The 26,873-nt window shown below is 37.0% G+C and overlaps 1 protein-coding gene across 1 annotated transcript in view; it reads right to left on the bottom strand.

The window, feature by feature from the left end:
- Positions 1 to 2,814: 2,814 nt before the first annotated feature.
- The window catches only part of sar1b (secretion associated, Ras related GTPase 1B), a 49,170-nt gene continuing 25,111 nt past the window's right edge, over positions 2,815 to 26,873 (bottom strand). Inside the window, exons 4-7 of the mRNA XM_052099371.1 lie at positions 10,842 to 10,907; positions 10,663 to 10,766; positions 10,448 to 10,579; positions 2,815 to 4,197 (exon numbers count right to left, since the gene is read on the bottom strand). Of these exons, the coding sequence (XP_051955331.1) occupies positions 4,081 to 4,197; positions 10,448 to 10,579; positions 10,663 to 10,766; positions 10,842 to 10,907 (419 nt within the window). The 3' untranslated portion in view covers positions 2,815 to 4,080. The remainder of the gene's footprint in view (positions 4,198 to 10,447; positions 10,580 to 10,662; positions 10,767 to 10,841; positions 10,908 to 26,873) is intronic.

Raw genomic sequence — 26,873 nt, 5'->3', positions numbered from 1 at the left:
GCCAAGCGCCATACAAAACTTGTCGAGCCAATGGCCGATGTCAGGAGTCCCTACAGGGGGGTCACCCCTTGCTGAAGTAGCCGTGTCATCGGGTGATGCGACGGGCCCAGGAAGATCTGTAGTAAAACCTTGAGACATGTTGGTTTGAAATGCGGTCGGTCACCACCAGCTTTTAAGGTCTATAGAAGGTGGGCGGTGTTACACTGTCACTCCTGCGAACTCTCCCACACTTTTCGGGTTCAAACAGCCTGACCTTAATTATATTGCATTGGTCATATGCATCACACCATTTAAACAGTTTGTCTATCTTTGAAAAAACATCATTCAGGATAGGAACATCTTTCCACTGAAACAAAAACTTCCTCGCTGGTAAGTATGTAGACATGGTCATCCACCCTCTTGGTAGTGTGGTTACCAAACACACGGTCTCTTGGAAATGGTGATGTTGAACCAAATCCCTCTGCAACGGATAATGGGTCATCTCCAGAATCATTCAGGTCACTCCAAACACGATTGTAAAATACATCCCAGTCCTTTTCCGTGAAATACAAATCCTCATCCGTTGTAGCTCCCATGTTGAATAACTTAACAGAATGAGATGTTCTGTCAAAGTCGTACTCACACAACTGTGCGTTGTCTAGATGAAATTCATATTTCAGATTTTCTAACGGCTCATGGAGAGACTTGGTCATGCATGGACATAACATAACTTAGCAATTGTTTCTACATCATTTACCAATGGGGTTTTAGGACTTCTGTGGGATGCCATTGCTCAAGTGGAAATCACAAAATACTTGCTGAATACCTGCAATGAACAGACCTAACCCCTTTTAATATCAGAACAGCTGACCAAACACGTCAAACCACAGCCTGTACAACTGCCAGAGGGAGGGGTGGGGAGGAGGGAACAGGCATCAAAAGGTCAAATGTACATGTTAGGTCGTAAATCATAGGCCATCAATCATTTTTGTCACAACGTATATAATATTTACTACTTACCAGATTAAAACGTCAACGACAAAGAGAAACTATTTGGAAATATGCACTCAGAGGCACTACGTTGCCTGAAGTTTATGAAGAAAAAGATTGTACACCTTTTTTGTAGGTTACAAATACTGGTATGAATTGATATTTTTATAATTTTTTTATTTTATTATTTAGGTCATATTATTACTTCATCAGAATATTTGGCAACCTTATAGCCAGTTTATGAGCCTCATACACTTGTTAATCAGCTGTTGATGTTCCAACATTTATTACCTGGGGAATTGTGCCCTGATAATTTTTTTGCCGTGAACACATTGGCCTAAAACACATTTTTAAGATGTTGTAGCCCAGTTGAACAAAGGCTTTTATCTCTATACCACGTGAGTGGCTTTGACTTTTTTCTTCAGTTTGATGTCATTGCATCTCTGATTTAGTTGTCATTGTGCAATATATTTACAGACAGCAACTGCAAAAAACTACAATATAAATTAATATACTTACATGTACATTTCTTCAGTGAATTTTGCTGATTATTCTAACTTTATCAGTTTACTCATGTAAGAAGACACTTACATAACAATGGCTATGTAAGCATATTTTGATAAATATACTGTGATCCAATGGTTTTGCTTCCAGAATGAAGTAAATTAACTAAATAGTTTAACATAAAAAAGTAAAGAAAAATTTCATGTTGCAGATACAGTACAAGTTAAGCTTAAATCAACAGCTTCTGTAGCATAATCTTGATTACCACAAAACTTTGCAATTCATCTCTTGTTTATTAAAATATGCCATTACAGTAAGGGACTCACAATAGATGTGAATGGGGCCAGTCCATAAATGCTAAAATCAGTTTTAAATGTATAGCTGCAAGATGTAAACATTATATGAGTTAACATGATTTTAGTGTGATAAAATCACTTATTAACCGCAAATGCGTAAAGTTCTATTAAATTATGGGATTAGATAGTTTCATTGTCTTACATGTACAGGTAAGATTTTATCACACTACATCATCTTAACTTATATAATGTGTAGGCTACATCTTGTAACTATGCATTTGAAAAGGTGTGCATTTTACTGTTTTTGGAATGACCCGTTCTCTTCTATTGTTTGTCTTACTGTAAAAGCATTTGACAACAGCTCCCCTGGAAATAACCATGACACAAATGCTGTTAATTAACCTTTGGAATAACTTTTCTTGAACCTGGAATATTCTTTCATTATCAACTCCTGAAATGTTTCAGTATAATTATGCTGAGGTGTAGGCCAAACATCGAGTATGGAGGCTTGTAACACAACCTGTCCAGTGTCCATATTGGCATCAAATGTGGCTTTCATGCCAAAATACCATAGAGTTTGATTGGATGCGTGGTCTTTGACATCAAAACAAAAATATGGGAATCATTTAAAAGTTGCTTTTGTTTTTACTTTAGTTTGCTATTTGAATTATGTGGTAAACTGCATTTTATTATTTGCATGTAGCATTGTATTTGCCTGCTGTCTGTGTCCCACCAGTTAAGAACCATTGTTCTAAACATCTGCCTACCAGACACACTGCATCTAAAGAGAGTCTTGGGTTTTATTTACAGAAGTTCAATGGGCTGATGTGAAACTAAAGGAGAAAAGTGTTTTCCTGCATATACAGTTTTATACAGATATGATTTATACTGGTATCAACTACTGAAATGTTGACCAACCCAAACTGATAAAAATACGCAAAGTAATATGGCACTGTTGCTGCAACCACACAAACCAAAACTTAACTCATTCTAGAGACATCAAGAAAATCTGCTCCCCGCTCATGATTTAAATATTAATAGAAACTGTTACACAGACAGAGTTTGTTTTCATTGCAAACATTTATTACAATTTATGATGCAAACAATGTTCTCTCTCATAAATGGAACAGCTCATGGAATGAACGATGATACATGGAGGGACAGTATAGAAAATCTAAATCATTGATGTATGTGACATTCCATTAGAGCTCAACAGAACATGAAGACATGCCCATGGCATTTCATCCTGCGGCAGATGCTTTTGCACTCTCAATGTTTGTTTGTAAAACAAAAATATATGTATATAATCATGGAATAAGGCATGCATAATAGTTTTTTTTTTTATCCACTTTGATCAAATTAAGAGCTATTCAAGACAGATAAAAAAAAAAAAAATCAATGTATGGCATTTCTATAAATTACATATGGTCCATGTCATTGATTAATAACAGTGCGTGAGTATTTCTCACACCAGCACTCACCCTGTGCTGTTTCAAGGCAAGATCTGTTATCAATATACAGAACAGCTTTAAACGGCAACATTTTATGCCTCAACTAGATTTTCCACTTTTCACTATCTTACCATTTGTTAGCAGTTAAATATCATAATTATGTATTTTTGTGAAAACCCCGCCCTGAGGACACCCAGAAATGATATTCTTCCATTTACTCTGCCCTGCAGTTTATTGCCATAACTATCTGGAATTCCATAACATAATTCAAAAGGTCTGTATCCATTTAAAGAGACTTGAGACTGGGAATGACATTCTGAATGTGGCAGTACAAGTCCCAAATTTGCTGAAAGAAAAACTGATATGCTGTTCAGACTGACCATACTGATGGACTGTATTGGCACAGACAGTCACAACTTTATCTTAAAGTCAGAAGACTGCGGCCACATGTGACAGGAAGTGAAACACTGGATAGAAGACAAAGTTCTCGTTTTAAGTATGTATTGTGATGTGTAGTTACATTGGGGTTGCCAGTACACGTGTAGCATAATTTACAGTCGCTGTATGATTTTTACAGCTCCACATGAGAACAAACAACAGATGAATTGCAAAACATTAAATTACAGCGTAAATAAAAGTGGCATAAATGTAAAGATTCATGGTTTTGGATTCAGCACATTTGCAGAATCACTTCTAGTTTGTCATTTTTTTAACAAATAATGTGAGAAAAGAGTAGTTGAACCGAACGCTCGTGTCCAATAACAGTCTATTGGAGTCGAGTAGCTGTGTCTGAGAGTGAAGGCAGGCTGTCAGTGTGTGTGTGTGTGTGTGTGTGTGTGTGTGTGTGTGTGTGTATTGTTCTAGTCGATGTACTGTGAAAGCCAGCGGAAGCCCTCACCGTAGCCCTGTCTCTTCAGCACACTGCACATAAACACCTCCAGTGGTCTCGTGTTCAGCTCTTTGAGGGGGACGTTGCCCTGAAAAACATGAAAACACCATAAGACATTCACACAATGGACAAGTTCCTCCACCTGATCATAGATACATGTCCTTAAAGGGCACATCTTAAACATGTTCCCTCACAGATCACTCAGTGTTAGCAAGCAATCAGAATTTATTTTTGTATTAATATTTTTCACCCTCTATGACCCTTTCAATTTAAAGGTCTGTTATTGGTTATTGTGCCTTTAAAGAACGCACCCTTCATATGTGATGATTATCAGTGCTTTGCTGCACTCACAAGAGTTTGCCGTCAAATCCAATGTCATTTTTTACTGACACATTAATCAATAACAGCCACTCTACAAATATGGATTCGATTTAGAGAAAAGATTTTAACAATCTTTAGCACAAACTTTTTCTTCTGTGGTACAGAATTGGCATATTGGAACATTAAGCAAATTTCCCCCCATTTTGTTATTTTATTTTCCCATTAATTGGAAAAATTTGTACATTTTTGCAACATAATTAATACCACCAAGGGACTATAGAGTGAAAAGCCTGAGAGAGCATGATTCAACTGAACATTTTCCATTATTTAACATTTTGTTTGCAGCACCACATCAGAAAGAATCAACTTCCGAGATGGAGGACTTGTATTAAAATGTATGTGAGAAATTGGAACGGCCATTAAATGTAGAGACACCCACCTTGCAGGTAATAGAGCCAATACACTTTTAAATAAGGACCTATCAGTCTAATCAGAAAAGTGTATTGGCATTAGCTGGACCAGCCTGAAAATTTAGTTTTTTGGTGTGATAGGGGATTATGCAGAACTATTTATGATTTTGTTGTTGACAAATTTCACTCCTTGACAAGCCGTTTTGGAGATTTCGGACGTTCCCTATTCAAGTAGATAGGAGTTGCACTTGTAAGCCACTTGTTTACAATGAAAACTAGCTGACTGGGAGCATTCTAAAGATGGACAAAGAGTGACCTGACTTGTCTTGAAAGGGACTTTGACCACGACCAATGCAGTCCAATTCACAAACGAATGATTCTTGTTAAGTGCATCTTCTAATTAATCGGTAGAGACAGTCTATAGAGGATAAAGACTACGGCTGGGTGATGGGACGATGTAATCAGATATCAACGATATCTTACAAAGATCCAGATGCTGATTGCGGCACTCAATTGAAAAACGATGATTGACAATATCGGGAAATGGCAAAACCATGGATCTGGGAATTCAGCAAATATATTGAACAGTAGCCAAGGGTGCCAAACTAGCACCCGCCACCTACAAAATGTGATGAGGCTGAATCCAGTTTGCAAGCTCCTAGTCCTAATGTATTTCATGCACTGGTAATTTTGTTCATCTACCTGCAACAGGAAGATGACCTGTAAGGTGTCTCGGAGTGACACATGACAAGAAATGCCATGTGTCACTAAAGAAAGTGCTAAAGAAAAGATAGTTTCTTTAGCACTCTTTATTATATTTATAAGAACAGACAAAAAAACGTCAATGATCGTGTCTGATTCGCTGTTTGTTCAGAGGCATGCAGCACAAGCCTGTCTTGTGGAACAAGCGCATGTAAGAGAGTTCTCACTCTTTTGAATGTTTCATTCATCTGAAAACTGTTTGCAAGAAAAATGTCAATGAGAATGCTGCAAATTATCTCAGATCATCTCAGGAGGTTTTATTTCCACAGCGTAGTCCTCAGTTAACGTGTAAGGTGAACGCAACTCTGCAGGGTCAGTAATAAATATATTTATATTAAAGAAACAAAGACAAAAGTGATTAAATCATAAAATACAAGACACATTCACCTTGAACCTAAAATTGAGTACTTTTTTATTTTCTTCATGCAGCATTAACTGCATTACCAAAATGCAATACTAACACAAATTCAAATATAGCTGCAAGCAGCAATGCGGATTCCTTCGCAAAATGGCAATTCGTTTAAAAATTGATCAGTAGAGGGTTGGAGTTAAACACTCCCAATGGAGGAATCCAAAAAACATGTATTTCTGTCTGAATCCTAAACGAAAAATGTTCAGTGTTCAGAAAAATCTATCATGGTGTAAACTATGGGTCCTTGAGACTTTTTTTTCCCCATGAGAAATTAGGCATCAACACAAAGTTTGGTGCTTGTAGCATTAAATCTCTTGGAGGAACTTAACATTTGACAGACTTTAGTTTAGACAGACAGTTTGGGGCTGTTGAAATTTTAGTCTCAGAAAAATACAAAAATAGTATTAATAATAAGTTGATGTAACATAACAATATGTTGGCTTTCTCAAGCCAACATAGTTGTCATCTTGAAGCATATTAGGTTTGAAAAACAATTAGTCAAATTTACAGCTGGTTTATTGACACACACACACACACACACACACATATATATATATAGAGAGAGAGAGACAAAATGTGGTCATTTACATAAAAACGACCCCTTTCAGACAATTTGTATTGTATTTATTTTTGCTAAGTAACAAATTGAAAGACATCAATTCTACACATGAGAATTCAAGAGAAGAAGAGTTTTGTAGGTTTCCCCAAAATTTCACTGTACAGGAAAATCCATCATGCAGAACCATATGGGTCCTTGAGGCTTTTTTGTTCCCAATGAGAAATGAGGCATGTACACCAAGTTTCAGAATGATTGGACAAATGGGGTGGAAATGACATCATTTTGAAAATGGGACAAGTGGGCGTGGCCTGTAGCAAACCGCTAATGGTGAATGTGGGCAATTCTTTGCGCAGTACTTCAGAGGGATGTTATCTTGAAGCATGTTACGTTTGAAAAACCATCAGTCAATGTGGGCCATTCTTGGTTTGGGGGTACTCGTTGGCATGAAGTATCAATGTGCCAATTTAGAAAATTTTTGACCAGTGACTGAGCTATTGGTGCTCAAGGAGAATAATAATAATAATAAAACTGTCAATTACAATAGATTCCCTCCTACCGGAGGAATCCAATAAGAACACATTTGTTAGCATTATTTTGGGAACACAATTCATTAGGCTTTATTATTATGAATATTATTATTAATTTTCCACCTATTTTCATTGACGGATACTTGCATGATGGTAAATGTTTGGATTTTGGGAGGTAGAAGATTTTTCTTTGTAATTTTCTTTTAAAGTGTAATTTGAATTTAGAAATTTCTTTTTTTTTTTCTCAATAAACTAATAACAAATTTTAAGCAAAATCAATAAAGCAAAAATATTCACCGACACTCGGCAGGGTGGTTGGGACAAATCGTAATTCTTAATATGGTAGCTGTCCGCCTCATGTGCAGTAGCATGAGAAATAGCATTTTTTTTGGGAGATTTGAGCAACAGTTACGATACCATTTTTGTGTGAAATTCTTCCTAATTTTAAGAACTGCTAAAATGTAATGTTGACAAACAGTTTGGGAGATCGTAGTTTTCACCATTCAAGTCGATAGAGTGTAACAATAGAAACCACCTGACTATGAATGTAACATCGAGTGATGTGACTCCTTAAAGGGACTTTGGAACTAATTAAGAGACTCAATCTTTATCAAGTGAACGAATTACACACAGTAGTTACTAACATAACATTTGACAGACTTTAGTTTAGTATTCGTAGAGAAAACACTAGATCATATCAACATCTGAAGTATTACAGTGCCACAATGTAAGAAATAGTAATCCACGGCCCGTTTCAGTGCGTACGCATAATTACAGCAGCAGACACGTGATGAGCTTACACTGACATAGCTGCCGCTCAGTACAGAAAACAATGAACATTTCCTTTAATAACACAAATTATCAAATGATTATCTGGAGCTGACCACTGAGAATTACTACAAACATGTTTTTCATGAAATGTAAATTACCCAAACCAAAGTTGTAAGCTGCTGGGTTCTTCAGTTTTAATGAACAGAAAGTGTTTTTGTGTGCCTGTCAATGTGTATGGAACTTGCAGCAAGCCCAAACAATGTCTGATTTAAAAAAACAGGGGCTTAGTTTGCTCCAGTATTTCATATTGCATCATTAAAGACTATCTTGCAAAAGATTATGTGGTTAAATATATTTTTAGTGCATTTTCACTGTATTATCAGCTGGGTTCACAGTGCACTATGTGTAGCAATCAATAGAGTCAGCACCAAAAGTCTGGGACAATCCTGAGATATGTGTTACCAGTGTGAATACTCTAACCCAGTGATTCTCAATTCTTTCCTGGAGTACAACTAACACTCTCCTTTATCCAACACATCTGGTTCTACTGATTAAGTCATTATTAGTGTCAAATAAGACCGACATCCAAAATGTGTACTCAGGGATCTTACACCTTTTCAAATTCAAGCACTTTAAGCATTTTCAAGGTGTATTTACAAGTTTTTCCAGCTGTGGTAAATTACATATTACATGCATATACGTACTTCTTCGTCACATAAATCAGAATTTTGAATTCTGAATAAAAAAAAATTACACAGTTGTCTGCAACAATCATGCCAACCCTTGCCTATTCCAAATGCATATATGTGTAGAGTCAGTTATTTCTGTATTCAGTTTTCATAATCATTTATTTAATATTTATTGCTTCTAATTTTATATCATTTTTAAATATACTTTATGCAATATTAATTAAATAATACATTAAACATAAGTTAATAGAATATAAAGTATTCTTTCATTACAGCCATGCTACAAAGTGTAATCATCCTAACTGTAAAGTTGAGGTGTAAGTTTGCGGTTGTCCAGCTGGTGTCCTTCACAAGTCTGTCTCCTTAAGATGCACTTGACAATCCATGACTGCTTCAGTGTTTGTAGATCTGCGCCGATTTTCAAGAGCTTCTAATGTTACAACGCTTTTGAGAAGTCTGTTTCATAATTTTATACGATCGACAGTTTTTTGGAAAATGCTGACCAGACCACATATCATTTAACTGTATACAATAAGAGGTTGCATTTTAAATATACTAATAATCACTTTACAGTCAACTCATCACTTTGTGAATGAATGTGCATATGAATGACATCTTAGTTTATCTACATCATGTTTTTAAATATATATTCACATCATCATCATCATCATTATTATGTTCTCTGCGCTTAGCATCCAGTGATGCCAGGAATGAAAATGTCCGCAGACACTGATCTAGAGTCAGCTTTTTGCATCTATAACAGTTAAAGGTCTGGATTTTGATATGGAAGCGAATCATGGACTGCAGTTACAGACAGCTATACTGGAGCAGGAATCAGATGAAACAGGCACAAACTCTCTGTGCATGAACTCATGAAGCATGAAAGCCGAACAGCGATTGCAAATTGCAAAATGATTTACATCATGCATGATTACTAGTGCTGATGCATGGTTAATGTTAACTTCGCAAGTTTTTTGGCGCCAGGTTAACTTGCTAATTTGCTTCATTAAATTCAGTTCATCAACATTCAATTAATGGGATTTACCCTCTTCATTGACTGTCTGGCAAAAATATGGGTTTACATACCTCCCGAAAATAAAGACTATATTTAGCCTGCGAATTTGCCAGCTAGCTTAAATAAACGTAACGTGTAACATTGGTCTAATTGAAAATTCCCTACGGCTAAAATTTCTCATGGCTCGAAAGTGCAGACTCTCCATGGTGAAAAGCTGCATATCCTTTTTGCAGGCTTTACAGGAGGCTACTCAAGGATTTGGTCCTCGTTTCAACCATGACTCGTATTTTTCGTTTTCAAGCTAATGCTCATTGAAGCGACAACCTCCCGGCATGTTGTCATCTCCCACTCTGTTCCATCAGAGGCCACACATCAAAAAAGACCAGCAGATCACACTAAAACCACACACGCAGACTCAAGAGTGGCAAGTGAGGCTCAAGCGGAGTCATCCTTGTTTTATGCGAAAGGCAAACGCAATTAGGCCCTCTGACTTATTTTATCTAAAAAATAAAACTATTCAGTAAGACAGCGAATTATTATGAAAGCAATGCAATAACAATTTCAAGCAGTTTCAAGCACTTTATCCAAAATCCAAACACTTTTCAAACCTTGAAAACACCACATTAAAATTAAAGCATTTTCAAGGATTTCCAGCACCCGTACGAACCCTGTGTACCGTTAGTGGAACTCCAGGCTAGGATTGAGAAACACTGATCTAACCTATTAACATTGGTAGCAAAAAAAAACAACAATTGCTGCTTTGACTAGTGGTGTGAAACAGGCCTAATACACCAAAGCATTCACGCCTAGATTAACAGCATTGCACCATGTCACTGTACAAGTCTCACTGCACAAGGGGTGCTGTGTCTTACCTTGCCTGTTGTCTGACCGTACAGTCCAAAGATCTCACGCAGTTTCTCCTCACTGATGGCATCAGGTTTGTCAATCTTGTTGCCAAGGATCAAGATAGGCACATTTCCAATGGTTTCATCTGTCATGAGTGCCTGGGATTCAAATAAAAATTCCACTATGACATCATGTTCATTAGTACATGACGAGTATTGTTAGAACTGTTGAAGCGACTCACGTCCAGCTCTGTTTTAGATTCAGCCAGTCTGTTGTGATCTGCGCAGTCAACGAGGAATACGACGCCATTGATGGCAGGGAGGTAGTTTTTCCACACACGACGAGCTGTTCAGAACGATACAACAGAGCCGTCAGCACATGAGCCAGCTCGTTCAGTCATGAATTAGGTGTTATACTCACCCTGAGCATGACCCCCCAGGTCAAAGGTTGTGAAGGTCATTCCAGCAATCGTCAGTTCTTCTGAGGCTAAAAAAAAAATAAAATTCAATCATTTCAACAGCACAAGGGTTAAATTTAAAAAAACAATTCTTAGGTTTATGTTTCATTGTACAATTACTTTAATATTGGCCAGAGAAATGATACCGACAATTTAATACAAATGTACTTATTTTATTTTTATGTTTTTTTTCAGATAATATTTTAGGTTTTACCTAATTTGGTTTCCCCGGTCAAAAATGACCGCCTATTAAAAATAGAATATAAATCTCTTGTTGTTATGCTATATTATCAACAAATATTGGAATAGATCTTTTCATAAACTTGTTTTCTTTCAATGAGAACAGTGTGGGGGTGGAGGCGTGGTTGAGCGCCGGCTTGTGAATGGAGAGCGAGATCAGGAGATGAGAATTTTGAGGATCACCACCTGTCAATGATTGTCTCTAACTGCAGTGAGAGTGGGAGACATTGTTATTTGCCCACCCCAAAAGCGCATTGTGCGCCCTTCCACTGATCGAGGTTCCCTTAGAGAGAATTGGCATGGATCTCGTCGGGCCATTAGAGCAGACATCACTTTGAGTTGGTTCTGGTGGACTACGCAATTTGATATCCGGAAGCAGTCCCACTGCGCAACATCTCAGCACATTGTGTTGCGGAGGCACTTCTCAGAATAATCTCGAGTGGGAATTCCAAAAGAAATCCTCACTGATCCAGGCACGATGTTGGTCACATACAATAGGCAAACTATTAATTATTGGGGATTAAATCAATTCGGACCAGCATCTACCACCCCCAAATGGACGGCTTGGTCGAACAATTTAATCAGACACTAAAGAATATGATTTATGAATAATATGAACTATGGCACTCGAAATTGGGACTAGTGGCTCAAACACCTATTATTTGCAGTACGGGAGGTACTCTGGGTTCTCCCCATTTGAACTATTGTACGTGCTCGACATCCTATGGAACAATTGGGTGTTTCAATACGTTCTTGAAAAGTGAAGGTTCGGTCTGGTTCTGTGTGGATCATAGAAAAGTCAATGTGGTGTCTAAATTTGATGTGTACCCAATGCCTCGGATAGAATCTTTCTTTGATGATCTTTCTATCATCAAACATTGTGTGTTTCAAATGTAGAGCACACACTTGCAAGGCACATACAAAAAAAAACTATTGTCAGTCATGTGCATGAGGACACAAAACTACCAGGTGTTCATTGATTTGGTTTGTTGATAATTAGAAAACATAACAGAAATATGATGTGTGTTGGTATTTTTGTTCCATGCATGTACATGTGTGTTTGTGTATGGTAATGTTGGATGGATGGATGGATGGATGAATGAATGGATGTTGGATGCAGTTCAGGGTAGGATACATTAATCTCTGTGAAAAGGCAAGCATGAGTTTGAAAGAGTTTGTGCGTGTACGTGAGCATGTGTGTGTTTGTGTGCGCGCATGTTAGTGCACACGTGTGCATGTATGTGCGTGTGCACAGTTCCGAGGCCTTTATGTTTGCAACGCACACATGCACATATGTGAACATGTACATGATGAACATCCTCATTAAGGCACACTAGTGTGATAAACAGTATAGAATGTTTTCATATTTTATTTAATATTGCCAAAATTATCCACAAATAATGCTTTTTTCACTCATAAGCAGAGGTGCATAAGTTCAGGTCAGTGAGGCCTACTGTCAATAAATTCCAAAAAGAAATACATAACCTGTGCCAATTGAAAGAAAACAAGTTGACAAAGATCTAATCCAATATTTGGTGATAATACAGCATAATGAGGGACTTAAGCAATTTCAAAAGAATTATCAGCTGTTTCACCCTGTGTGAGCAAAGTCAGCAAGATTTAGTCCAATAGGATAACATTAACAGGCATATCCTCTTCGGGCCAAAATGACCAGAACACAACATTGATTTCTAATCTTAAAGCAGAATGAAACCTAGTCAATGTTTACTTCTCACACTTTTCTCTGAATTCTACCACATTTCTGATCGCAGTATGAAACCATTATAGTCTGTAGTTCCTAATCAATTGCAGGGCTCTACAGTGCGTCCATTTCAGTTGCATTTGTGACTGAAAATGAATGTGTGTGACAGTGAAAAAATATTTAGGCACAGTTGGGGTGGGGGGAAAAAAAACAAAAAAACAAAACAAAGTATTCTATGCATAGAGATTCTTTTTCCAATTATTCTGGATCGATTCTTAAATTCAGAATAGATTCTGAGAACACTGCAGTAGTTACGCTTATGCGCGCACCAGTGACAGATGTTAGAAATTAGACTGGATGTATCAACCACACACACCATTCGTCTCCTAGCGAAACTACGATCCCAAAATTACTGGCAACGGGAGAGTTGATTTCATGATTACATGTCAAAAAGCTCACGCCGTTATTGCACTAATTTGCACAAACAAGGAAAAAAACACCTGAAAATAATGACGAGACAGCAGTCCGGGAGACATGGGTGATGTTTTTATTTTTTTGTCTGCTTCTTCCCAATGTCTTTTATTCCTCTTGCACCCTTTAATTTGCTTTTGTACATTGCTGGTCTATCACTCAAGGGGAAGAGTGCAAACACCTGATGGCTCGTCAGAAAAATTTTAGGCAGGTGTGACTTCTACTCGCAGAACAAATATATGGAACAGTGCATACAACATACTTGAAAGATTTAAATAATCTTGCTATTTATGCCACTTTATCACCTGTGGTGAGGAAAAGGAGAAGCTGACATCTGCACTCACAGAAGCAGATATCTCATGTAATCAACCTGTAGTTACAGTTAAAATAAAAAGGCCTCTGATAGATTTATTCTATCAAAATGGAATACTATTAAATACAAATGATTAATGATGCTTTAAACATATAAGTTATTTAACAATTAGTTGAATATAATAGTTTTGTGTTTTGAAAACCAATATTTATTGTCTTTCATTTATTTTCTTGTGTAAAGAGGTCAGTGTTTATCACTTTGTATGATGACAATATAGCCACACAAAGGATGTAAATACAATGTACACCAACAAAATATTTCCTTGATTTGAGTTTGTATTTTGTAGTTACTGCAATTTTCTCAAAACCTGATTATAGTGAATGAGACCTGTCTGTCACAGGCCAACTTAGAACCCCAATTTTGGTCAATTACTGTGTTGTGCCTTTGCACAGCAGAAAATCAATAAGAAAACAATGTAGATGTTTCAGGAATCGTTTTGAAATCGGATAGTGATTCCCAGAATCATTGTGAGGTGCCTAAAGATTCCCAACCCTAGATTGAAGCTCATGAAGTGTTGTACAATCGAAATAAAAATTACAACTCCCAAATGCATCTACACTGCACAATAGTGATGTTTTACACTGCGATTGGCTTCTTTTCAACCCTTCAGTAAACAGAGCATGTACAAAAACTTGAGACGTTTTAGTCAGCTTATATGTAATGAAAAGCATACAATTTTACTTTAAATGTTGCAAGTTTACAAAGCCTGACCAAATGAAATATAATAATAATAATAATTATAATTCCTTGCATTTATATAGCGCTTTTCTAGGCACTCAAAGCGCTTTACATAGTATAGTATAGAAACATGCAGCATCTGATTGTTGTACATTGTGTGACAGGAACATTAACTGTGTTCAGCAGTACAGATGTCAATTTAGAGTTCTTAAATACACGTAGGACCACATTTCAAAGACTGAATTTTGTATATTTATGTTCAAAAGGTGAATCAGGTTAACATTGTATGATATCTGGTATGCTAAATTTAGAAGGGAACTGTTAAAGTGCCCTCATTCTAACACCATTATATGCAAGTGAATTTAGGGTCTAGAAATATGTAAGCTATGAACTAAATTAAACTGTCCTTCTATTACATTATTATGTAAATGTAATATATAACGGAATTAGTCACGTTCGACAACCATTATAAATTAGATAAATGACAAATAACTAGATTACTTGTCTGAATAAAATTCTCCACCATTAAAATCGTAATACAGTAGAAATTGTGAGCGGATACGAGACATTGTAAGGAATTAGATTTAATAAGTGAATTAAGATTAATTCACTTATTGGAGTATGTGGCAGGGCAGAGGGTCATGAATATACATACCCGGTCCCTTATCAGGCTAATTAAGCCTCAGAGAGGGATAAAGGCCGATGGCAGACGGTGGTGCGACGAGAGAGAGATAGTTTACGGACATGTCCGTCATGTGTGTGTTTGTCTTTTGGTTTAAATTATTCATAAAAATATTATTTATATTGCCAAGCCGGTTCTCGCCTCCTTCCCATTGAACGCCTTTACAGAGTAATATTATTCTCAAGGCTTATTGAAAATAATATCACACGTATTTAGGTATAGCTTTAAAGCAAAATCTTTAAGAAACAGGGATGAGATTATTTATCAAAACATACTAGTTCAAATCATCTTTGAATACAGACAAACTTTATTGCTATTCTAAAAATAAATCTAATCTAACACATATATACATGAGACAGGTTGGTGAGAAGAATGAGAGAATGTGCAATAAATGATCAATACACTGAAAATGAACTTTATGGAGTCTGTTGACAATGCCTGAAGAACCATTTACCCTTTGAGTCTACATCGATTTGCTGTCGAATTACCCAAAGTATTTAACTATTACACCAGCACTTTGAGCAAAGTGTAGAGATGTACTTGCGTGTCGTGGTGGTTCCTTGCATTCTTTGAGTTGCTTGGTTCTTTGTCGAAAGTTTGTTCCGTCGATGTTTTGGACCTCAGTAAAATCGGATATTTATTGTCAGTATGAATGATGAGGTTGGCTTTGAAGCGAGGCCTTCTCATGGAGGATCCGCGACTCCCATTGGAGAGTGAGAGGCTTCCTCGGGACTTTGAGTCCCGAGCTTCCTTGGACCTCAATTGGAATGGATCTGGTTCCGAAGAGATCGAGAGAAGACCACGAGGGAAGAGCCAGAGCGAAGTCTGAGCAGTCAGAAGAGCAGGAGAAAAAGAAGAGAAGAGACAAGAGAAGACGAGAGCGAGCAGTTCTTGCTGTTTGGAAAGATTTGAATTGAAATTGGCCGCATCCCCAAAGGTGTCCTGCGCCAATCAAAAGTGACTTTTCAGAGTCACATGGTCAACTGGGCTGTCTTTTCCGACAGTTGATTTTATGGTCCTTTGTTTCAGATTCTTACAAATATCCCACTCAAAAATAGTGCATATTTAAACTAACTTTTATATCTTGAGAATGGTACAAGAGACATGATATCCGTTGTCGTCAGCTTCCTCTATTATAACCAAGCTAGCGTTTGCATACTAAACTTGACATTCTTTCATGAATATTATTCTTGTAGGTAACAAAACATGAAAATCCCTGGTTACAAATCATACTGGTTAATTCCTTGGTTATACAACATGGATAACATCACACACATTTTAAAGGAGGTACATTAGGCTATAATTATTAATTTGTCAGTTATTCAAGTTACCACAGTTCAAATCAATTGTCAGAATTATCTAGCAAGGCTAGATATACTGTGGGTCCATGCGGTCTTGTATATTTTATAGGATTTATACACAGGGATGCAAACACATGTATGGTCAATAAAGAGAGAGGTAATCGAAGCCCTCACCCCGCGGAAAATATCCAGATACTTACATTGCCACCAACCCCTGCCATCCCCAGCCCACCCCTATAGGCACATAGAGTATTATGAAATACTGAAAATCAAATACACCGACACAAATTTGGAATTTCAATTTCATTTTTCAATTCTGAACAATAAACTCTTATTTAACTATCTAGCACTTATTCTTCTTGCTTTACACCTCCTTCCTCTTCTTCCTGGCCACCTCCTGCAACGTATCCAGGGCCTTCCGTCTGGCTGCATTCATTTTCTTTTCAACATGTTTGAGATGTGTCTGCCTCTCTTTGGCCAGAGCAATGGTCTTGGCCTTCTCAGCACTTTCACATGTAGCACTGCAGCCATACTCCGCCTGTCTCTTCTGCTTTGACTCCATCCTCTTCTCTCTGTCGGTCTTGTCCCTTCTCCCTGCAGCCCTAATGTTCCGGCAGAGAGTTTTATCAATTGGCCCCATGTTGATGTCATCTCTTTTGAACATGCCAATGCCAGTCTTGCCCCTAGACCTCAGGACATATTTCACAGTCTGCACTGCATCAAAGGTGGAGATCTTCATGTTAGATCTTTTAGCGTCAATCACATCTCCCATGAGACTAAAGGAGGACTCTACCAGTGGCCCATGGAAGATGGAGAGGGCACCTCTGATAACCAGGCCGAGAGCTGGATACTTCCCCAAACTCATGACATGGGCCCACCACTTCACAATGTCATCTCCATCTTCATACTTGGCCAGGTTAGGGTCCACATTGTACCTAATGATCTCCTGGGTGATGTCACTTTCTAGGGGCACTAAATGTTTCATGATCCTAGCCAACACTTTCAGCTGAAGAACAGCCTGGGAATGGCCTCTTACCACAGGATCAATGGATGACAAGGCCTGTAGGGTCTTACTTTTGAGAGGTAGTTTGTTCTGCATGTACTTGCCACAAGCTCTGTATGCCTTGGTCACCTTCCCAATAAAATCCATGATTATCTGCAACACATAACATACAAAAAACATGTTTATCCTGAGTTCATACTCAGGTTTCATGGCTGCAGCACAATGGCAAGTTTCTCAATACCGTTTCCCCTGTTCTGAACCGCTAATGATAAAATGGAAAGAAAATTAAAATAAGTAGTAAACGTTATTTAAAAAACTAACCGGATGCTTTGGATGGGCTACAATCATTAGCAATGCGACTACACATAGGCACTGGAAGCTTAACACTTTCCCTGATCTTTTCTGCTGCTGAGACCTGGTTCTGAGTAGCTGGTAAAGGATCTTCCTTACGGAGGAGTTGTGCCACACTTTGAGTTGATAAGATTGAGGTCACTCTGTTTGTGTGTGTGGATGTCTGACAGTGTGCAAACAGGGCATGCACTCCTCTGTTAATTTCCTTCATGCAGAGAGTGCATTTAGCACAACCCTTTTTTTCAATTTTCTTAAAAAAGTCAGACAGTATGAATGTGTGTTTGACTGCATGGACCTTGATTGTAGTTTCAAGTTTCAGCCAAGACCAATTCCAACTGCTTTTACAGCCTCGATCCATCTGTTGCACAAGAAGTGCCTCACTTTCCTCAATTTCCCTCATTCTGCCAATGAATAGAGTTGAATATTTTTGTAAAACTGTATCATAACGGAGTGCAAATAGTTCACTCTGCCCCTTTTCACAATGTCTTGTTTATATGCTGCAATATTTCTCGTTCATTCTGGGGTTGCCATAAAATGTAGAACGTTTGGGTCCATCAGTGCCCTGCGCTACTTAAAAATCATCGTCAGCAGTCTATTTGCGTCAATTTACATTTAAAAAGGGACCTCCTTAAAAATAGCAAAACTATTTTTTAGTAGGATCACGTAAACAAAACGTTACTATGAGAAAATCAAGGACACGGATATGGAGAAAAAAATTATGAGAAGTAATGCTTGACGCAATGCTGCTAGCTAACCAACAGTAAGCAAAGTCAAGGGCAATATGTCTAGTTATACTACGGGGCTGTTGAATGCTTGATTCTGATTGGTTGAGAACGTTCTAAGGTGTGCAATTATTTTCAGGGAAACGCACGACTATAGTTTCAAGTAGGTTTGACCGCATTACAGTTCCATATCACTGCGCGTTGTTAACTGTAATAATGGAAAATAGGATACAATTTATAACAAGAAAAAACATGCAGCCCCATGCCTTGATCTGCAATTTTCTATGTCTAACTTCACAATCAATGGACACATGTAGTTTAATTTTAATAAATAAAGCATATAGTCCTATCTATGATAAATAGAAAATTAAACTGAATATATAAATAAATTAATAATCCTGCTGCACGGGTTTTCGTAATTATTCCAGATAATATAACAAATAAATAATTATTGATAGGCCTACTTGTTAAAAGGGCTTTGTGCGTTTCATTTATTAGGTTATCTACGGTCAATAATAGAAAACAAGAATGACCGACTTAAAACAAATTGAATTAATACATAAATAATAATATTGACGCACATGCTTTTCTGTCTCATTATTGCAACATATCTCTCTCTCTCTCTAATAACTGCATCAATAACTGCATAAAAGCCGGGCACACACTTACTCTAAGGCCATTTATGAATGTAATTTTATACTTATGACTGATCATGCCCAAACGCGTGTTCAACGCGTTCAGTCGGTGTTCAGAGTCGGTGTTTAAGACCTGCTACAGTCGATGTAAACAGTCAGTCTTTAAATGTTTCAGCAACCACCTTGGGTGTGCATTATTTTTTATAATAATTCAACGGCCTGTCGTCAATTATTCCTTACACGTTAACCATAGTAAATCCATGGGCATGCATGCAGCATTTATCTAGCATTAGCCCTAATCTAGCATTAACAACAACATTGGAAAATCGGTAATGTAGGGTTTAATATTACTGTACAAGATAGGCGATAGTAACGTTAGCCAAGTCAGGAATTTAATATTAAAATGCAAATGCAAACGAACATGATTATAGGCGAACAACTTTTTCTATGTAGCTACAGCCATCCATAATTTGATCTGCTAACAAGCACTAACGTTAGGTCTTTTACAGGTGAACTTGATGTAACGTTAGCTAAAACGTAATGATATATATGTAGGTTACACACACACACACACACACACACACACACACACACAACATATTACCTACCCAATTGAAATAGGCATTGTTGAAATGTTTAATAAATTACATGACTAGTAGATTATATAACATTATAAATCAAAAATATCCTTACCTCCAGTGATCTCACCAGCTGCCAGTAAGACGGGAATTCGCGGCGCCGAACTCTGGTCCTCAGGGAGAAATTTGTTGAAGTGGCAGTTACGCAGCAAGAAGAAACACTAGTGGCTCACGCTTGCGCGCATGATATGTTTTGGCGCGCAGTGTTTTGATTTGCTTATTTCCTATTTACTTGTTTGGTGGATGCAATCCAGAATTGCTGTTGGTGAAATTATAATCAGACAGACCCCCCCCCCAAAAAAAACTCTTTGAATCTGCACGATTCACACAAGTCACCCAAACTGACGTGAAAAAAGCGGGAGGCGCCGAAAAGCGCGCTGTTTGCATACCTGTATACAACAAAGTACTGTGACTTTGTGTGAGATATTTCTGGAATAAGGAATTTCCTTTTTAAGATGCAGTTTTCTGAACAATGATCACATTGTCACATGATCTGATGAGTCTAAGTGTAGCACATTGGTTTACATCGAAGGACAGAATCTTGTTTTCCGAGTCTCTCGGGAACTCCATGAGTGTGTGTTCTGTTTTTTTTATTGCTTTGAGCTTTGAACTTAGGGCCTCTTTGCAGAGAAGTTTTCAAATCATATGGGATCTAGACAAGTTATCGTTGTTAGGTTTATTGGCCAGATGTTACTCACTGGCACCGAAGTCTGTTGTGGAATTTGAGGATTAAGATTGGGTTTTTCCTAGATTCAAATCATATGGCTTTAATTCTTCTGCATGTATAATACTACATTACCATCTAAAAAAAAACCTAAAAAAAACTGGACTACAACTGTGCTCCTAAATTTCACTGTGCTCCTAAAAAAAATGAAGCATAGAGCCCTGACATCATCTCTAGAATCAGAATGTCCCTCCCCCTAATACCACCTGCATCAAAATAGCAATAGCAAGAAGCAAATCATGGTTCACGTTTGTTATGCAAACTAAAGGCTGTCAGCAATTCAATAGGTTCCTGTTTCAGTAGGAAATAAGTCAGCAAGAACAGAAACCTGTGCTCGTCAAGAGGTCTTTGATGGTAAAGAGTCAATCAGACCCGGCAGTGACAGTTTTTAATATGGTATCGTTAGGCCTGTCGCGATTATTGAATAACTGTCTGATCGCGGTTATTTGATCTAACCGGGGTTATTTGAGACAGCTGCTATTATTCGGCATTCAAGTTCCTATCCCATTTTAATGCTCAAATAAGGGAATTTTAAGTGAATATACTGTATTAATGCCATGAACGGTATGTTTGTGTGTCATTCAGTTGAACTCCGAGTCCGAGCGTCACCGGGCTGCACCGTGGAGGTCAACCAGCTCCTGTCCCGAAAAGCATGTGAAGCGTTCAGATGCGTGCGCAATCATTAGAGGCATGTGCCAAACTCCCATGAAAATATAAAGTATAAACTATGATAGTGAGTGCAAAGCACTCAGATTTCAATTTAAATTAAAGCTGCAAGCAGTGATGAATGGGCCCCTCGCACAATGGTGTAGGTTGGGGCTGCTGTGCCAGCGGAATTTCACTCCAATTTTTTAGCACTTAAATGTTAAGAGTGTATCACAGTGTAAAACATGTAATTTTCTGTTGCCAAATAGGTGGCACTATGACTATTACTGAATATTGGCATGTAGAAGTGTTCAGGTGGGGACTCTTATAAAACATATAAAGTTTGGAGCAGATTGGACATTTTATGTTTGAGTTATAACAACTTCCTCCTCCATGGCAAAACATAGCATTGCCAACGCCTTTAGATTAGACTGACCGAATATGATGTTGATCTGATTTAATCTCTAGGAGCAGTTTGTTAAAGTATGAGGCCTGGAAATGGCAAAAATGGAGCAAAAATTTAAGAGAAAAATCTAAATGGCTGACTTCCTGTTGATTGTAGGGCATGGGTCCAAGAGGTATAGGCATGTTACACGTGTACCGATTTTCATACATGTAGATGAAACGTAGTGTAAAGCACACATCTTGGAATGCATGTAGGTGGTGCTATTGAGCCATTTTGCCACACCTAATTCTGAAACCCATATCAGATATACATTTTCACCACTTCTGATGCATGTGTGCAAAGCACAGGAATTTCACTTTTCCGGTTGTCACATCGTAATCAGTTACATTGCCACAACTAAAGTTTGGTAGTCAAATTATGGTGTAGTTAGGAAGTGGCCATTGTGGTAATTTGGCTAGGTGGGATTACAACAGGGCTGAATTTGCTGCTGCTTTTCAAAAATTTTGCAACGCAATTTGCTACATTTTTTGGGTTGTTTTGCAGTGAAAACTCACAAATCATCATTTACCCATGTAATTGTGCTAATTACATTTAAAATGCAATTACATGTAAATATTTTAATGCATAATAAGTAAATATGCAGATAGCAACCAAAAGAATTAACGCACACAAAAATAGCATACATTTATGTGAAAGCTGTGGGCATTGTATTATAATATTCTGCCTCAGAGAAAGCAATAAAACTTATCCAAGTTTAAAAAAAAAGAAGTACAATAAACCTAAGTTAAAAACACAAATGAGGATTCAATAATTATGCCTGTTGCCATCATTACATTGCCTTTAGTGTTAGGAGGTTATTAGGCATGTTGTGCCAGCAAAGGCTTTGCTGGTCCTGAGAAATCGCCACTGCGAACAAAAACAATCAGAGTTCATATGTATAAAAAAACATGATGCATATAATGTTTTTCATATTCTGTATATTGCATATATCTACTATATATAATTTACATTTTTATAGCAGTAAAAACATTAATGAACCCTTTCAGCATACAAGTTTTTAGCATATATAGCCATTTTCAGATTCGCAGCCTAGGGGAGTGTCGGGCACAAAATAACGCAGGGTTAGTTGTCACACACGTGGTTTAAACGTTTCAACAGACTAGTGAGACGAAACTTCATTTGTTACTTGTTGCCATATCAACACTGTGCAGATTGTTTTTTAAAAATTCACAAAACAAATCAAATAATTTGGAAGATATCGCCAAAAGTTCATTTTAAAGTAGCAAAAAGTAAAATTTCACATGAATGAATTTGAATCACTGTTTTTACTGTTTATTTAAAATGAGGCAAACTTGGTATCATTTTAATCTCCAATCTTTTAGCTAGCATCTTAGTCTTTTAATTCTCAAATAGCATGCAGAAGTGACCAGCCATGCTTAAATCCCAGTTGCGTTGACGGGGCACGTTGTAACACTGCGTTACAATGTGCCCCAATTCCCAAAAAAACTATATGCAGTTCCATTCAGTCAGATATGTAATTTAAATAATTCCCCTTAATGCTTGTGTGTGTTGTCATCAATCCATGCATTATTTCGTTCAATGCTGAGCTTTGTTGTGCATTTATTGAAGTTGTCAAATTTAAAATGGCTTTTACTGACATGAAAATTTTGTTTATCTTCCAGCCTTTAAATTAGATCAGACAGTTTTTAAAGGGGGGGGGGTTAAGCTATTATATGGTCTTGCTACAACGTGCCCCTCTCCTGTTTCACTTTCTTTTTTCAGTGTTGATTGCGAAAAAAGTACATGATGTATTCATGGAACAAGATGCCATGTGTGTGTAATAGATGTGTGATATTAATGTGAACAAAGAAAATACATCGAACCCCAAGTACATTTACACAAACGAGAGAAAACAAAAATAAGAAAACAAAAAGTCTTAGTTTGTGCCCAGCCCTCTCCTATGGTATTAATAACACTTCAAATTATAATCACATTTCATTACACAACTCATGGGGTTTTAAGTGAATGTTAGGGAGTCTTTGTATAAATGCGCGTTTTTGTCTCCAATTCTCAGCATGCAGGCTAGAATGTTTAGAAGGATTCATTGTTAATATGTAGATTATACAAACAGCTGCTGTATATTTGGAAAATTTGCAACTGCTTCAGACTTTAAGCATTTGTTTTGCCACTGTCAAACTTAAGAAAAAAAAAAAAAAAAAAAAAGAGATGGGATTCCCATAATAGCATACTACATCTCTATGTGTACTATTGCCATTCATGAGATGCATGTCAGTGGAGAAGTACATAAATCAGCACTGGTAAAAAGAGTCTGACTGAGTCTAGTGGTAATTAATCCACCCATTGCATAAGAGGTTAAATGTTCTAATTTGTCCATATAAAACTATGTAATATATTAAAAAATAAATAATAAAATGCAGGAAAATCCACTCTGGGAATTTGTGCGAGAGCACCGGTGACCAAGATGGCACAGCTCACAAACACCATCGCACAACCCAGCCACGAATCACTCGATTTATACAAGATTAAAACACACTACGTGCCAGCGTTCAACAATAACAAGCAGATCACATGAGAGCGATTAAGAGAGAGAGAGACAAAAGACATGCTCTATATACACAAACATTCGGTTTTCTATTTCCTGGAAAACAGCGCAAGCTGCAGTAAAAACTGATGACACTTAACGACATTGATAACAGCCACAAATAAATATATTCAAAATAACACATTCCTGCACTGGATCGGTAATCAAAACATACACAGATCAGAAACAGAAACTCTACCTCAAGGACTGGAGATGTTTAACACATGAAATGAGAAATATAGATATCTGAAGAACCTAGTTACACTTCATATACATAACTTACGAAAGAGGGTTTCTAGACAGGACAGCACAAATCTCCTGTGTTATTTTAGAAATCATTCATGGAGCTTGGATGCCCTTATTTTACATTTTTTATAATTGCCACATATACACATATTAAATAGTTTTCTATTATTTATACATTTCAATTGATTTTTATTATATTTTATTTATATAAAAATAAGACATGTTTAACATTAAACTTAAAAAAAAATACCTCAAAACATGTGAATATGCACAAAAAGGAATGATGACATTTAATGCATTGCCATAGCAACAGTATTTAAGATATCAAGAATACCTTCAGAATTTCTATCTGCACTGTCTTGACATTATTAAAAAATAATTGTTTTTTTAAGTAATTCAGATTAAAATAATAGGGATATTTAAAGTCTGAAATAAGTGACACACTTCCGCCAGTTGCTGGCACTACAACCATGACCCACAATAGTCACATCAATGTGATCAACCTACAAGAGCAAACATAAAATTCCTAAGCATGCATTTTTCAAACAATCCAAAATGGCCAACTTCCTGTTGGGGAGAGCTTATGACGGTCAGCGTGAAAGTTGTCCGGCTTGATGAGATCTATATGTGTACAAAGTTTGGAGACTGTACCTCAAATGGAATGTGCAACATAGCACCTCGAACATGCCCATGTTCTAGGTGGCACTGCAAAGCAATAGCGATTTGAGTAAATGTAAATACATTTTTTCAAAGACTGTTGTAAGGGCGTCATTCCCTGCTGCCAGTTGGTGGCACTACGACCGTGACCCAGAGTAGATACATCAATGTGATCAGCCCTCAAGGCCAAACATATGGGTCAATATTGATGTAAATCAAATAATACACGCAGAAGGTATGAGAAAATGATTCCTTTTTTAAAAAAAAGTTTTAGCATCTCTATGGAGACACCATTTGAGACATCAATAAACCACTCACAATTCAGCATCTTCTATGTTTTGGCATGACGTTACCTATGTTTGGTGCCAGTCAGATTTATTCCCTATGAGGAATATTTCAATTCCAGAGCATGCCATTTTCAAAAATCTAAACTTCGACTTCCTGTTGGGAGGAGCTAATGTCTGTAGTGTGAAAGTTGTCCGGCTTGATGAGATCTACATACATTATATGTACCAAGTTTGGTGACTGCACCTGAAAAGGGATGTGCTACAGAGTCCCCCTAAACATGGCCATTTTCTATTTGGCACTACAGAGCCCCCTCTACATGCCCATGAATGAACCTTTGCCCAGCCCTAATGGCCAACAATTCTGATGTGTGTGCAAAAGATCATATTCAAGCATGCCAAGTACCTCGAAAACATATGAATATACATAAAGGAATTAGTGTTTAATGCATTGACATGGCAACCGTAGTTAAGATATAAAAAAATCCCTTTAGAATTTTAAATCTATACCATCTTGACATTATTATACATCAATTTGAAGCAGATCAGATACAAATAAGAGTGCTATTCCAAAGTCTGTAAAAAGTTCCACACTTCCTGCAGCCAGTTGGTGGCGCTATGATCGTGCCCCACAATAGTCATATCCATGTGATCAGCCCCCAATACCAAACATAAACCTAACTTTTTCATTTTTCGCCATTAATTTATCGCCTCGCAATGGCAACACCGTTTGAAATATCAAAAATCTGTTGAAATTTAGCATCTTCAATGTCTTGGCATGATGTTACCATTTTTGGTTTTGCTTGATCACAAATAAAGGATCATGGGTTTAATTAGAGCACTGAAATAACATGTGAAAGTGAAAAAGAAATTAGGAAAGAAATGTTTTACTATTGCATAATAAAATATTATACAAACATAATAAAATATAACAAACTATATTACATTTTTTATAAAAAAAAAACTATAAAATATACAAGTTCAAAAACAAGTGTAAATGTAAAATTGACCAAAAGGAGAGAAATATTTTAAGTATTTTGAAATCTTTTGATATTTAAAACCTTATTTTTCATGTCTTTCATAAGTTTTTAAAACCTTAAAAAGGAAATCATAGGTTTTCCCATTTTATTATTTGATTTACATATTTGAAGTTAAATATGTAAAAATTACTTCTTAAGGTGTATGACGCACACATGCAAAACAAATTACAGTTTACAAGACAATTAATTGTGAAAGCCCTTAACAAGATAATTAATCATCACAGCCTTAAAACAGACAATCATCATAATCGCAATTATTTGTTTGATATTTAATTGTCAGACAAATTTCATAATCGTGACCGCTTTAGGTACCGCTACTACACTTGTGCGTCCCAGTCACAATCTGCATTGGAACATGTCTTCACTGACGAAAAAGTCCCATAGGCACAGCAAATGCTTCACATTTCCTTGTCATTCAGACTGGGAGAAAGACTGTGTTTTAGCGGTTACATAAAATGCCCTATATGTAAAACCCATTGTAAAGTGGTCAATGGAAATGAGGTGGCGAGAACCAGCTTGATGATATAAATAGTTTAATTTAAAACTCAAACAAAAGACAATAAACACACATGACGGACATGTCCGTAAACTATCT

This window comes from Xyrauchen texanus, chromosome 31 (assembly GCF_025860055.1).
Source record: "Xyrauchen texanus isolate HMW12.3.18 chromosome 31, RBS_HiC_50CHRs, whole genome shotgun sequence".
Lineage (NCBI taxonomy): Eukaryota > Metazoa > Chordata > Actinopteri > Cypriniformes > Catostomidae > Xyrauchen > Xyrauchen texanus.
Note: the sequence above shows the minus strand (reverse complement) of the source record. Positions and strands in the feature narration are given on the sequence as shown.